Genomic DNA, 16,156 nt, shown 5'->3' with positions numbered 1-16,156 from the left:
CAGATCTCATATTCAAAGAGATTTGTAGTCACTTCTTGTGTATTGTAGGAACATGTCTCTTTGCTCTAGATTGCCCTTCCTTTGCCACTGCTATGCCGGCACCACACCACAAGCATGTTTCAAAACATATGCATACACTGGCACTGCTGTGGGAGAGGTAGAGGAGTGTGGAACAAAGGGATTGGCTCCCACAGTGGTGTTTAGGAAAGAGTGAGGTGGAAGATGCTGGAGAAGGGGAGCTTTTGCTGGAAGACGCTAGTGGCATAGTATGGGTGAAGAAAGCAGATGCTGAGGGAGTGGGAAGGGTGAAGAAGGCAGATACTGTGGAGGAGGGAGAAGAGGCAGGGCAAAAGATGCTGGGGGAGGGAGGAGAAGAGATGATGAGAGAAAGCTGGTGGAGTAAATGAGTCTTGGGGACAAGAGAGAGAAATCAATATTTAGTGGTGGTTAAGAGGGGATAAGTCTGGGAAGCTGAGCCTGGAGATGAGTAGGAAGACAGGGAATGAGCCTGGAGAGGATAAATGAGAGGGAGAGAACCTGGAGACATGAGAGACAGGGAGTGAGCTGGGGAGGAATGGATGAGTGATTGAGTCTTGGGGGAGGGGGGCTGATAGAGTGGATGAGTGATTGAGCATTGAGAGTAATAGAATGGATAAGTAATTGAGCCAGGGAGAGGGTGAGAGAATGGAGGAGTGATTGAGTCTAGGGGAAGGTTGAAAGAATGGATGAGTGATTGGGAGGTGATAGAATGGATGAGCGAGTCTGGGGAAGGGTGAAAGAGTAGATGAGTGGCTAAATCTAGGGGTACTTTGAGCCTTTGGATGGTGAAGGCAAGAGAGGGATGTGATGAAAAGAAAAAAAGAGGGGCAAATGTTGAGAGGAAACAAAATGGAAGAAAAGGAAAGGGAGGATGAGAGCAATTGGAAGGGAAGAGTACAGGAGTGAAGGAAAGAGGAGAAGGACTAGGGATATTCAGCTATCTCACCCGCTCAGAAACAAAACACTAATTGCCTCACTAACTGTGCAATTATATACACATATATGCAACCCAAATATACTCATTCTGAGCATTGTTCTGTGTTGGTGCGCACATGTGGCTTAGCACGTAAACACAAGGGGTCGAACATATGGACAGAGTATGGGCGGGATGTAACATGGAATCCTGTAAGTTAGGTCGACCCATGCCACATTTACATTATGCCAGGTCTGTGGCGGATGTCACCTAAGGCGTGCCAATACTTCTACTACTATTATTTCTATCGTGCTACCAGATACGCAATGTTACGCTAGTATTCTGTAATAGAATCTAGGACTCCCATAGTACAGAAGTATAAATTCAATAGCCAGTAAACAATATAAAAGAAAATCAGTAACCGTAAACCTAGACGGAAGTGAATATTATAAATATTATAATTTATACTTCTGTACTATGTTCATTTTTGGGCCGATGGCCAATGTATTTTCGTTATTTATGTAACTCTGAAATTCAATAAAGATTATTGAACTAAAAAAAAGAATCTAAGACTCCCAGATGCCAATATAGAAAAAGTTCTTACTGTGGAGCATCAGGGCTAGTAAATGGAAGTGCCCACTTATAGAGTTGCCCTGTAGTGGCTGCTAAGAGCACTCTCTACATAGATTCAGTGATATACATGGCTTATTGAAATACCGCAGCTGGCATTTTAAACAAACGCTTGTCCAAACTCATGCTCCTGTAGTACATAGTACAGTTTTATTTGATAGATTGCATATCTGGAAAGGCATTTAAGTATTTACACAATAAGTTAAAAACCAGGGGAATCAAAACAGAGAACATAACACTACTGGGGGGGGGAGGGGTTGGGGGAGGAAGGAGAAAGGGGGAACGGGGACAGCTAGGGATGGCTTAATACAGTGCCTGAACTCTTACTTGTTTCCTTGACTTTGCAGCCGAGCTTTCCAAGAATATTACCAGGAACATCTGGAATATGCCTGCCCCATAGAGGACATTTACCTGGAATAACGAAGCACAGAGACATCCCTCAGCATTCAAGCTTCAGCAGCTAGAAAGGAATGACTTGCCCAAACTCAGAGACACAGGGAGATGAGGTGAAAGGTACCCAAGTAATTCTAAACTTCCTGTCTCTGTAGCCAGACCTCTCGAATCTGTGAGCATCTGCACATGACAACCAGGATCGAGTTCTAAAGTCTGCCCAACTAATGATTAACGTATCACCCACTGGGACCTCCACAGCACAATGGCTAGGTGACATCAGTCATTCAGGACCTCCTTACTGTACTTCAGAGGTTATAGCATCCCTTGTTCATCTGGAGTCCATTTTTCTATCTGCATCCAGGACTTCCGTATTATAGTTCACAACTGTGTGTATCTGCTACTACTTACAGATATGGTCCATCCAGAGCCCTCTGACAGCTGCCCCAAATGTCTCTACCCATCCTATTTTCTTCTGGAGAAGTTTCCAGCTTCTCTCTCCATCCCAGATATCTCTGCTGCAGTTTCTGTCTTCATGTTGTTCATGTATTCTGTACTCATCATGCCCTATACTATGACTCACGTCTTGTATCTCAGTTAAGTGTTCCCATTCTGAATCTCATAGCTCCTATCTGTATCCAGGGTTGTAGTTTACAGCTTATAACCAGAGCCCCCTCCTCCTCTCCATCCAGTAGCTGCAACCTGTAGCTCACAAAATCCATGTTTTTTCCGTGGAAAAATGGCCTTAAGCCTCTTTCATTGATTCATATCCAAGACATTCTTCTCCAAGAAGTAGACAAGATCATGATCAAATTGGTGCAGTATTCAAAAGTAGCTTTCACAGACTTTGAATGAGAAGACCCCTGGCAAATTTTCTCGATACATCTTCTATAAATACTCTAATCCACTCCTTAGTAATATCCAAATTAGATTATTGTAATTCCCTTTATAAGGGAAATCACACTTAAGGAATTAAGACGGCTGCAAATTATCCAAAACACTGCAATAAAAATCATCACTAAGTCCAGGAAGTCAGATTATGTTACACCCCTTTTAACGGATGCTCATTGGTTACCCAAAATTCATAGAATTACATTCAAAATAGTCTTACTAACTTATAAAGTACTATCTTGTACATCTCCTCTGTTCTGAGAGAGATTACTCATTCTTTATGCGCCTTTAAGAGCATCAAGATCTGAGGACAAAAATCGTATGTCCATCCCATCTCTAAGATGCATTAATACTTGGAGGGATACTATCTTTTCAGTTACGGCTCCTCAAACCTGGAATTCACTGCCGAAGCAACTGAGGGAAGAGCAGTCTTTACACAGATTCAAAGATTTATTAAAAAGCTTTTTGCATAAAGACGCATTTGACACATAGGATTTGTACGAGGCTTTGCTTCTAATTTCTTCCCGTCCTCATGTTTTGACCTTTAATTGTTATGTTTCCTATTCTAATTGCACTTCTCCCCCGCCTCCCTCCTGTTTAATTAGTAGCTTACTAGTTGTGATTGTCTATCTTCCCCATTTTATACTGTACATCGCTTTGAATTTCTTGAAATTGCGATACGATCAAAATTTTTAATAAACTTGAAACTTATATCGCCCACCAGTACCCTCTCCACCACAGTTAGCAGTTAATATTCCAATCTGGTGACTCGCAGTTTTTATCCCCATACTGAAGTTCATAGTTTCTTTCTCCAGATCAGTTGACAACTTTTACTCTCATCCATTGCAGTGAACGGCTTCTGTCCCCATCACCACACAAGACCTCTCTGCAGCTCACCATTATTCTTCCCCCCTGGCCTTTCTGCTGAAGAACACCAGATCTGTCTAAGCTGTTGACATTGTTACATGGCAGTAATGGCCATTCTGAAAACTATCAGCAGAGAATTAATTTATCACCTATCCAGCTCCCCACAGCAACTCCAATTTTTGGTTGCTAGAAACATGACGGCAGATAAAGGCCAAATGACCCATCCAGAGCATCCACTATCTCCTCCTCTCCCTATTGGCTACGGCTCTTAACATTTGCATCTCCCCTTCCTATAGGCTAAGGCTCTTTATACCTGCATTGTGATGTCATAGAACTTTATGGTTATAGAAACATAGAAACACGAAGGCAGATAAAGGCCAAATGGCCCATCTAGTCTGCCCATCCGCAGTAACCATTATCTCTTTCTCTCTCCGAGAGATCCCACGTGCCTGTCCCAGGCTTTCTTGAATTCAGACACAGTCTCTGTTTCCGCCACCTCTTCCGGGAGACTGTTTCACACATCTACCACCTTTTCTGTAAAAAAGTATTTCCTCAGATTACTCCGGAGCCTGTCACCTCTTAACTTCATCCTAGGCCCTCTCATTCCAGAGCTTCCTTTCAAATGAAAGAAACTCGACTCCTGCGCATTTATATTATGTATGCTTATCTAGGTCTTCTCTACTGCAGCTCATAGCTTTTTTTTCCACCCAGCAAATGCAACTCACAACCTTTCTACCCTCCCAGCACCTTTCATTCAGAATCCCTTTCTGTGTGTCCCCTTCTTACTGCAATTTTCATTTCTAGCTAAGCTGTGTGACGACTACTTTACAGCAAAAACTTTGATTGTATTTTCCATCCTAGAAGCTTTCAATTCCAGCACAGCTTTTATCCAGAAATCTCCTGTTGCACAACCCAACTGGGGTTTTTTCCCCCCCTTTCCCAGGTTGTACCTTAGAGTTTTGTGTATTTAGGGCAAAAGATTGGACTTTAATCACCTGGGGTATACCTGGAATAGATGACCATAACATAAGGTGTAGCTACAATCGCAAGAGGTTCTTTCACAGTCTGAACACTTTTCTATCTACAGCAAGGATAAAAGGCGTAGCTTGCTGAAGCAGTTATTTATATACTAATGTATAAAATCTCTCTCTCTCTCTACACCGCTGTATATTTATGTAGGTTTCAGTATGTCTGTGTATCTGTTCAACTCCATTTGCCAGGCCAAGACTTATGTAGTAGGTGAATCAGGCTATAAGGGTGCCTGGCATGAAGGACAGCAGCAGCGGGGGGTGAATATTTAATTTTAATGGCTTATAAGATAGCAGTTGCTTTGTGCGCTGAGAGCTGTCCCTTAGTCTGTCTTATTCCTCTAATTCTTTTTGAGGACATTGACCATCAGGGCTTTGTTTCCTAAAGTTTCAAGGCTAAGGCACAGCTACGCTTTCAAATATGCCAGCCTTCACACACTCCAGGACTCTCGCTCCACGTAGGAAGCAGAGAAGCAAGTGCGGCCACACGTGCGCTCAAAACTCAGAGAGAAGCTCCGGCGTGTTTAAGCACGACTGCTGGTTTCTCTTAAGACTGCAAGAGGCCAAGAGCCAAGTCTGCGTGCTGATCTGGATCTGGGCATCAGGCAGTGAGGACGTGCTTCGATGCTACACCTAAGCAGGTCTGAAGGCAACGCTAAGGTGCTATGGTGCACTGGTTTGGAAATGCATTGCGGGACAGGAGGGGATGGAGGTTAGGAATAAGGAAGCTGGCTTCAGGGAAAGACTGATATTCAGAAATATGTTGCTAGGAGGAAGAGTTGCATTATAGTTTAGAAAGAAGTAGTGAGCTTAGGGAAAAGTGGATGTTATAGTGTAAAGAAGCAATGATTGGGAAAGATATGACATTACAAGTTTCACGTTTATTCAAGCATGATATACCGCTTTAAATACCAAAGTGGTATACATTGAACAGAATTAAAAATATAAGTAAAAAAAAAGGGAGAACTACAGGACATAACTGGCAATACAAGCTACAAAATAGAAATGGATGGGATATATTTCATAAAAATAAAAAGGAGGGAAATGGGAAGAACGAAAGGGAGAAGGGAATTGTCTGATCCATGGCCTTTGACTGAGTTTCATATGTATTTAATCCTAGCTATAAATCTCATAGACATCTTCAAAGAGAAAGGTTTTAAGGTTGGATTTTGAACTTGCTGGGGTTAGTCTCCTGTCTCATAGAAACATAGAAACATAGAAATAGACGGCAGATAAGGGCCCACGGCCCATCCAGTCTGCCCACCTTAATGTCCCTCCCCTACCTTTGCCCTGTGAATAGATCCCATGTGCCGATCCCATTTTGCCTTAAAATCAGGCACGCTGCTGGCCTCAATCACCTGTAGTGGAAGACTATTCCAGCAATCAACCACTCTTTCAGTGAAAAAGAATTTCCTGGTGTCACCTCGTAGTTTCCCGCCCCTGATTTTCAACGGATGCCCTCTTGTTGTCGTGGGACCCTTGAAAAAGAAGATATCTTCCTCCGCCTCGTTGCGGCCCGTAAGATACTTGAACGTCTCGATCATGTCTCCCCTCTCTCTGCGCTCCTCGAGCGAGTATAGCTGTAATTTGTCAAGCCGTTTTTCGTATGGTAGATCCTTGAGTCCCGAGACCATCCGGGTGGCCATTCTTTGCACCGACTCCAGTCTGAAAGGTGCTACAAAATGAAGGAATTGGTAAGAATGCACTTTCTTATTCAGTTTAGTTTTATTACTTCATGTGTGTCAGGTCCGAAGGGAGGGCGTTCCACAAAGTGGGTGCAACCGCTGAATAAATAGTCTGGCGTGTGGCATCGTAAAATAATCGTCGAACAGAAGGAACTGCTCGAAGGTGTTGTTGAGATGAATGAAAGATTCATATGGGATCGATAGCCTGTCGACAAATAAAGGAGTGCGAATGAATTGGACTTTAAAAGCAAGGAAAATAATTTTAAATGCTATTTTCAAGCATGAGGGATGAATAGCTAAGAAGAAAAAAAAAAAAAAAAAATTTTAAATTGAATCAGGTTGGGCAGACTGGATGGACCATTCGGGTCTTTATCTGCCGTCATCTACTATGTTACTATGTTACTATGTTATGAATGAGGTTAAGGGAAAGCCAACATTAGGAGTCTAAAAAGGAAGAGAAACTGATAGGATAGGTAGCCGAAGGTTGACTTTAGGAGACTGGAATCAAGTACGAGATGAGGAAAAAGAGATTTCCCTGAGAGAATAATATAGAAAGAATTAAAAGCAAAATTAGAAGAGAAAAGCGTCTCAGAAAGAAACAGCAAAACATATATGAATATACAGGGCAAAGGAGACATGACACATTGCAGAGAGAGACACCAAACAGGAACCGGTAAGAGAAAGAGTAATACATAATAGGAAGGGCCCCTTTTACAAAGCCACGATAGTGATTCTCCCACGGTAAATGTACCGAAGCCCATCGGAATTGAAAGGCTTTGGTGCATTTGCCACTGCAGAGTCGCTATCGTGGCTTCGTAAAAGGGGCCCTAAGTCATCAGGAAGGAATTCAGACCCCTTAGAAAGGAGCCCACAGTATAGACACCTGAGGGGAACCTAAAGACTGCCTGATGAATGACTAATTCTGAGAAACTTCACATTGAAGGGTCAGGTACAGCCCCTCAGAAAGTAACATATGTAGAGTGACTCTGGAAGGGAAGAGATAATGCTTTTGTTGGAATAGCAGCACTGAAAGGTGCTACAAAATGAAGGAATTGGTAAGAATGCACTTTCTTATTCAGTTTAGTTTTATTACTTCATGTGTGTCATTTTTTAATGCAAGTAAAATCATATTTGTGTGCATAAGATTGATTTTGTGGCTGTACATACGTGTTTTTTTGTGCATAATGTAGCAAAACAGAAAGGACAAAATTAAACAAAATGACATTTTTTTTCAATATCCCCCCCTAAGATTAGAGGGAGAAGGTGTCCTTGTTCATGGATAGGTTTTAAGCTGAGGTACAGAGGAGCGAGAGAAAGAGGACAGAAATAATTTCTTGATAATCAGGGGTTATGTCAAAGATTCTTGTATTTGATGGAGCCACTTCCTGCCTTTGGCATTTTCCTGTTTTCCTACTTGTCTAAATGTGGCTCCCTTTTGTTTCCAAGGCCTGGAGGTGGGGAGGAGGGGGTTTTCTGTGTTGAATGCTTTTCGTTCTGAAAGAGATACTCCTTCAGTATTGAGAATGTCTCTAATACCACAGTACCCGACCTTCTAGCTCTTCTCACATTAAAATGCATGAAGGGGTTCCCTGAGCTATCCGCAACTAGCAATTGTTTTAATTTCCTCAAAAGAGCAGCAACAGCAGCCCTTTTCCGCTGTAAAGAGGGTCCCTCCAGGAGTGGGCCCCTTGGCTCCCTGGTAGTGCCATATGAGAGACCTGGCTTTGATTCCCAGATTGGCCTGAGCTGGAAATCCTGTGGAGGCAGTTTCCACAGCCTCTAGAGGGGGAGAATCTTTCATTCTTGCTCACTGTGGATACCTAGAACCAGACAAGATCCACAAGAGCTGAGTTTCTCAGGGATCTTCAGTTTATGTCCCTTGAGTGTGAACTACCGTGGTTAGGTTGAGTTGAGAGATAGAAAAATATGTATAAAAATATGATGGATAGTTGTGAATGGAAGCCCAAAGGAGCAGGAAGAAGCTGTGTGTGGATTCCAAATCTTGGCCCGTAGAAGTCAGAATCTATTCCCCGTATTCTATAACTGGTCACCTAAATTTAAATGCCTTGTGCGCACTTGAATGTATAGAACACCGCCATCCTCCTGGGTAAGTATCCATTTACACGAGTGATTGGCAGCTCATAAGTGCCATTCTGTAATTCGCAAGTAAATATTATAGGGGCATTCACAGAGGAGGGGCATGGGCAGGATATAGATGTGGCTGACATTTACATGCATAACTTACAGAATTCTCTAAGTTACACGTGTAATGCTCGTATTTAGACATTCACATTTCTGTGAGCCATAAACCTGTCATAAATGGTCACACTAAATGCTGGTTCATTGATGCAGGTTTACACTAGTCTGTGTTAAATCTTCTTCTAGCTTGGGCTCACTACCTGCATTAATATGGCACCAGCTTTGTTCTAGAATTTCCCTTATTTTCCATAGTAGGGTGAGGGGTGGCTTAAAATTCGTCTGCATCCATATAACTCTTAATATTTTAAATAAGTGTTGGGAAATAGCAGGTGAACACATCACATGGATAACGTATCCATATAAATTTACATCTGTATATTCAGTTGTAGAACATATGAGTACATGCATATCATTTTATAAGGATAAATTACCAATATAAGTGGCCAGCAGCTGGCTGCATATTGATAACAAAAAAGGGTCCCTCCTCCCTTGCTCTCTGACCTATGCTTGCAAGATTTTCTGTCCCGCAGAATTGGGGCTTTGCTGGTTTCTGCAAGTAACTGCAATCTGTTAGCTTTTACAAAGAAAACCACAAAATCGGCACTTCTTTCTGTAGCAGAAAAGATGATTGTGGGGAAATTACAATATTTCCTAAAATATTTTTTTTACTGTAGTACAATATAGGTATAGATATATCTATATCTAGATATAGATGTATACTAAAATGCATGTTAAAATGATAAAAACACTGTTTAGAACCTGTCTGTGAACAGTGATAGCAGATGAAATGATTCTGCATGCGTAAGGGTGCCCTCTTGTGGATGCATTCTCAAGATTCCTTCACCGTCAGTATGCTCCAAGTTTATTTTCAGCATATTTCTCTGCCACAGCAAGTATGCTCTGAGAACTTCCTTGCCGCCTAGAGGGACATTCCTAGGGTTTACGCTGCCTGCAGATACAGTGCCTCATTGGTAACATGTCCCCAGGTCCTCCCTTCCCCACCTCGCTCACCACAGATACTTTTCAGGGGTTCCTCCTTCTTCTCCCTTTTCACCAAAAGTGCATTGCCCTAGTTCCTCAACTCTGCAGATGCTTTCACAGGATTTCCTCTCGTGGCCAAATTCCCAGGGCTCCCACCAGAAGAAATCGTTCCCTTACTGGTTCTTGACCAGTTAATTGCTTGCAGGAACCAAATGCAACCCTCCCATCAGTGCTGGCTTAATGACTGCATAACTGGACACTACTGTATCTAAGAAATATTTAAACATGTAACTTTACATAAAAGGAAAATAAGCTCTTGTAAGTTGTACAATAAACAAAGTTGAAAATTCTTTACCCTTACTGCCTTGTCATGGATCTGTCTTCTAAATAAAGTATATACTTGGTGTGAATAATTTTGTGGCTTGCTCCTCATTTCCTTGCTCACACACAGTAGGTGTCAGTAGTACAGATTATATTTAAGAGAAAAAGTCATAAATCTGAGAAGCCCTCCTTAGAAGAGTTGTGAGTTCAGAATTTTTATAATAGTCTTATGGGGAATTGGAATTATAGCAAAACTCAGTAATGTGGAATTAAATGATGGCTGGGTGTTGGCTTCAGTATTGATCTTATATGAATCAAAGATGAAGACAGCAAGGTCTGATGTATCCTTCTAGAGAGATGATGGAGGCTATTGTTGTAATGGATTTTGAGCACACTTGGGATGGATATGGAGGGCAGTGTTAGGAAACAGGTAAACAGATACAAGGTCATTGATGAATTTATGTTGGGTTGCATATGGAAATGTCAAGTAGTAGATTGTTTTTATCTGCCTTCATTTGCTATGTTAGGTTCAGAGGGTGTGAGTGGCACATGTGTGGTGCTGAATTTGCTAGGTGGTTGTAAATCATTAAGAACTGCTCGATTTTGTCATACCAAAGGTTTCTTTGAGAAAAGTAGGATATGTAAATGAAAAGGTCTTTTCCCTAAAAAGCTCATAAAAATAGCCTTACTGGGTCAGACCAATGGTCCATCAAGCCCAGTAGCTCGTTCTCACGGTAGCCAATCCAGGTCCCTAGTACTTGGCCAAAACACAAAGAGTAGCAACATTCCATGCTACCGATCCAGGACAAGCAGTGGCTTCCCCCATGTCTTTCTCAATAACAGACTATGGACTTTTCTTCCAGGAACTTGTCCAAACCTTTCTTAAAACCAGCTATGCTGGCCGCTCTTACCACAACCTCTGGCAACGCGTTCCAGAGCTTAATTAAATGTCCTCCTATTGGTTTTAAAAGTATTTCCCTGTAACTTCATCGAGTGTCCCCTAGTCTTTGTTAAATTGAGTGTGGGACTTGTGGTACTACAAAGGTTTTCCCCTTTGAACTTAAACCTTAAAGATAGCAAATACCTGTCAGTCAGAGAAGCATCCAGGCACCTCCATGCACAAACATTACTGAGATGCTTGCAATTATTTGCCTACAGCATAGAACAGCTTGTAATGACAAATAAGAGTATACAATTTACTATGTATAGGTGTCTAGATCTGTTGAGTTTACGTCCTTTTTAGCTCTGGCACACTAAACGGAGCAAATGTTTTTCACGACACACTAAACAAATGTTTTTCATGCTACATTATAACTGAAATTACAAAATTACAAAACCAACAAAAATTAAATTTGAGAGTTATTTAATGTTTTGAAAGCTATATTTGGGTAATTGTAATAATGGTGAAACTAAAGTAGATAGAATAGAATTGCTAATCAATGCGATGGATGAGCTTGTTTTGAAGTGCAAAATAATTCAAAATGTGGCTCGATAGTCGACAAACAAACACGCATTTCATCATCCACCATCTGCAGTTGTTCTCTTTTCTTTTTTTTTTTCGATTTAATTTGTCAGAGCTGAAAATCCAAGTTTGCAAAGATAAGAAAATCCAAATGGTAACAAAGCCTTGATTGCTTTATTGCTCACATTAAGATTAACTACTGCATAAAAATACAACTAAAATGTCTGCAGAATTATTAGAATTATTAGGGAAGAATAAGGTATTTAAATTAGTGTGGGGCCCAATAGCAGCTTTTGTTGCATCTATTTAAGTTATATCTCTTTTCAAGTTAAGTTAGGTTTGGTTCCATACACATCCGGGGAGGGAGGGGGGTATTTCATAGCAATGTATTGAAAAATGTCTATATTTTGGGTCTGTAAAGGGTTGGGGGGATAATGATGATTTTTTAAAATTTGTTGTTCAAAGGTGTGTTTTTATGGTTGATATCTTTCAAATGTATACATTTGTATTGCACTGTTCATATTGGAAAATAATACACATTTTTTTTTTTTTTTAATTAGTTTTCAAGGACCAATCACGTCAAAGAATGATGCTTGTCTGGGCGGTTGTATCCTTACGCACAGACGCTCATAGCATTGACAGATGTACGTGTCATGTATTCTAGTGTATACTTATAAAGGGAATTTTTAAAATTAAAGTAAAATTCTGGAATCTCTCGTGGCACACCCAGAATCTTTTCGGGGCACACCACTGTGCTGTGGCACACAGTTTGAGAGACACTGCTCTACACAGACAAAAAGCTTAGAACTAGAGAATGACACGGTGACAAAATTCATCACTGTTCCCGTCCCCGCGGATAACTGCGGGAAATAATCCCATGTCATTTTCTAGTGTCTATTTCAACCTCAGTCCTTCTACACCAGCATTCTTCAAAGCAAAGCTTGAGGGTCAGAGGTTGTGGCCATTCATACTCTGATTCTTATGTGAGCCAAGGATAATGAAGCCATTGTGACATCACTGATGTGATTGGCTCTTAGGCACTGGTGGAATGAGGCATTATGACATCACAATATCTGCTCTGGATACCAGAGACTGTCATTCTGTAGTGTCTATCTCAACCTCAGTCCTTCTACACCGGCATTCTTCAAAGCAAAGCTTGCGGGTCAGTGGTTGTGGCCATTCATACTCTGATTCTTATGTGAGCCAATGATAATGAAGCCATTGTGACATCACTGATGTGATTGGCTCTTAGGCACTGGTGGAATGAGGCATTATGACATCACAATATCTGCTCTGGATACCAGAGACCTGTAGTGTCTATCTCAACCTCAGAGGTCCTTCTACACCGGCATTCTTCAAAGCAAAGCTTGCGGGTCAGAGGTTGTGGCCATTCATACTCTGATTCTTCCCTCTCTCCTTAAAGAATGACATGAAGATGGTTTCCCGCGGTTATCCGCGGGGACGGGAACGGTGATGAATTTTGTCATCGTGTCATTCTCTACTTAGAACCCTCCGAAGTATGGCTATTCAGTGAGTTCCAAAAGGATCCTAATGGAAACAAGCCTGCTGAATATGAGTTTTGTAGCTGAGTATTATGAGCTAGGAGGGGTTAGAATAGAAGGACTAGGCTAATTAGCACTGACTGTATATTAAGCAGGCCAAACTAAAACATATATTTTATTTTAAATGCTCATTCACAATACTGATATTTACATGCGTCTATTATAAGCGCATATAAAACCTGACTTTAGAAAGGCAGAATTTACACGTGCAAGGGGACATGGTTTGAAGTGGTGCTGGGGTGGAACCAAATTCTACATGTGTTTTCCCATTTTCAGTAAGGAAGTGAACATGTAAGTCCCAATATATTAACATTGGGATTTATGCATAAAGCTGGTCCCTTCCACATGTAGATCTGTAAAAAGTGCTCACTTGGCCCAGTCCTTTACAGGAGAGAATTGGAAGTTCTCCCCTTTAAACTTGCATTGCTTATTTCACCCTCCAAAATGAAAACAAATGATTGCAGACTCCATTGTTAATTTCTGGTGTGTATATGTGTAGGTTTGCAAAATGGCAAGCTTGCATGTACATATAACGTATTAATAACACAATTAGTGTTACATTTTTAAGTTGTGCTAAAACATTTTAATGTGATTAATGACATCATCCCTCTGTCTCTCTTCCCCACCTGTAACCATCCAGCTTTTCTCGGTCCCCTTATCCCATATCCTGCTTTGGCCTTTCTTTCCTCTGCCCCCCCCCCCCCCCCCTCCGCTGGCTCACTCCCTTGCTCCAGTGGTTGGGCTTGCTGCTTCACCTCCATTCTTTTATGAATGACTTTTGTCTAAGGATTGCTTGAGAGACAAACAGGAGAAACTGCCTTCACACCAGTGAACAGCAAAGAAAACGACAATGGTGACCAATTGGTGCTCAGTCTCTTTTATTGAGATACACTTGACATGATTGTGTTTCGGCCCACAAGGGCCTGCCTCAGGAGTCTTGTAGTTAAATCATGATAGTTAAGACATGCAAATTCATAAGATCTTTCCAATCATCCTAGGAAACACCACTCCTTTGTAAACGGGCATATACTGCTGACTGCTGCTTGGGGAACCAGCGTATGCTACTGCCCGCGGGCTGGTTCCTCAAGCAGCAGTCAGCAGTTTATGTAGAAGGACTGAGGTTGAGATAGACACTACAGAATGACAATCAGATGATTGGACAGATCTTATGAATTTGCATGTCTTAACTATCATGATTTAACTACAAGACTCCTGAGGCAGGCCCTTGTGGGCCGAAACACAATCGTGTCCAGTCTATCTCAATAAAAGAGACTGAGCATTAATTGGTCACCTTTGTTGTTTTTTGTTGACTTTTATCTAAATCGCCATCTTCATTTTCCTTACCATTCCTACGGAACCTCTGTGATATCACTTGATATTCTTGACCTCTCTGTCTCCATATTTCTCACCGCCCCCTTCCCCTGGTCTTCTGCCATTGTCCTTGTCAACCGCCAGGTCCAAAGATCATCTTTTCATCTCTTTCAGGACCCTTATGCACCCCAGTGACAACTCCCCCCCCCCACCAACCACAGGTCCTTTATTATCCTCATAGCCTTATCCCCATCACTTCCCTTTCCCAGGACCCGTACCATTCCCCAGTGTTGGTTCTCCATTACCAGCTTCCTTATGACCTTACCCATTTCTGTCTTTTCTGGCTAGAATTCCCAGCGTGGGTTGTCTCTTTTCATTTTGACCATTCCTTTCTCCTGAGAGAAATGACACTGCACGGCACATGAAAGATTTCTTATAAATTTATTACATAATAATCATCATAATCATCATCATAATAATAATATAAGAAACATATATCTCTGTGGGGTGTGTCTATCACAACGTCAACGTTTGTGAGGTGAAGAAACCACACCTCTGTTACTCAGGAGGGAAAACTCCTCGTGAAACATTACTATAAAACGTGTGAAGCAGACCTGACCATGTGCGTTAAAAAACCCAAAAAGCACAGGTGTCGGTGCGTGTTTCTGTGTGCCTTGTGTGCGCTCACAAGTCCATGTAAGAGAGAGAAAGGCGCGATGCCCTTTTTTGTTCTAGGAAAGATTCAAGCAAAGCAAATGGACAATTGTACTTTGCAGCGTTTAAAGGTTAGCACAGATGCTGGTTCCATAAGAAACCAATAGGCTTGCCACATGGCCTTCTCGGTTTTTTGTTTTTGTAAGTCTAGGAATACAAACAGAAATTCAGAAACAGAAATTGACTGATGGACTTAATCTGGACCATAAAATGTAAAAGAAAAAAACCGTTTTCACCCAGTTTTTACAGAGGACGACAAAAGCAGTTTGATCTAATGAAAAATCACAGTAACATCAGTAGTTATCCACTTCAGGAAATACATTTGTAGGTTAAATATAATGTGTGTTTGTTCTGAAAATGAAACTAGCAACTAATATGCAACTTTTCATGTGTTTCCATCGTACACCTTCCTTGCGTTGCCTTTGTTTGAAGGGTCCAAAATTGAACATTTTGACCTGCAGAACTCTGTATTACCTAGAGGCCAGAACAGTTTCAACATATGATATCAGAAAATAGCTATCTACACATGAGAAAAGAAAACCCTTGAGATCCACTTTGCAAAAACATGAAAATCCCAAAACAGTAGCTGTGTTAACCAGGTGCTGTATTCTTTAAAAAAACAGGAGCCCAAAACGAAGATGTGAGAACCTTCAGGATACACAAATACAAGAGAATAATGCGGATATGGTTCAATCAACGATCTGAAACGATGTCAAAGCATAGAATTGCGTTTCTGCAAATTGGCACGTAATGAAATAAGGTGACGCTCTTTTCAACGACGGTGGCAAAATAACGCTCACAATTTAGGAAGTTGGTTGGTTGGGCTGAGCACTTTTCAGCACCCCCTCGTAATTTTGTCATGAAACTGGCTTGTTCTACAATTGTGGGGGGGCATTGGAACATCTTTTTGATGGAGGAGGCAAATAAACCAACCTCTAACCATAACCCCAAGCTCCCTACTTTGTGATAGTCTGTGAAGCAAAAGGCTTTGGTGCCCCCACCCCCACCCCACCCTCATTCTGCTGCCTTTGAATGAATTCAAATCGGTTCATAGACAAAATCGCGCGAGACAACGGTGCGCCGACAACTGAGCGCAGACAACTGAGCACAAGGTTGATGGCGCGCCGAAGAAAAGCACTATTTCAAAGAGCTCCGACAGGGGG

General features: G+C 41.6%; 1 protein-coding gene across 1 annotated transcript in view; it reads left to right on the top strand.

Moving 5' to 3' along the window:
- Nucleotides 1-4,022, top strand: part of MAPK8IP2 (mitogen-activated protein kinase 8 interacting protein 2) — a 79,694-nt gene extending 75,672 nt beyond the window's left edge. Inside the window, exon 12 of the mRNA XM_033958859.1 lies at nucleotides 1,930-4,022. Within this exon, the coding sequence (XP_033814750.1) occupies nucleotides 1,930-2,002 (73 nt within the window). The 3' untranslated portion in view covers nucleotides 2,003-4,022. The remainder of the gene's footprint in view (nucleotides 1-1,929) is intronic.
- The last annotated feature ends 12,134 nt before the right edge of the window (nucleotides 4,023-16,156 follow it).

Source organism: Geotrypetes seraphini, chromosome 9 (assembly GCF_902459505.1).
Source record: "Geotrypetes seraphini chromosome 9, aGeoSer1.1, whole genome shotgun sequence".
Lineage (NCBI taxonomy): Eukaryota > Metazoa > Chordata > Amphibia > Gymnophiona > Dermophiidae > Geotrypetes > Geotrypetes seraphini.
The sequence above is the reverse complement of the archived record's forward strand: the minus strand, read 5'-3'. Positions and strand labels throughout refer to the sequence as shown.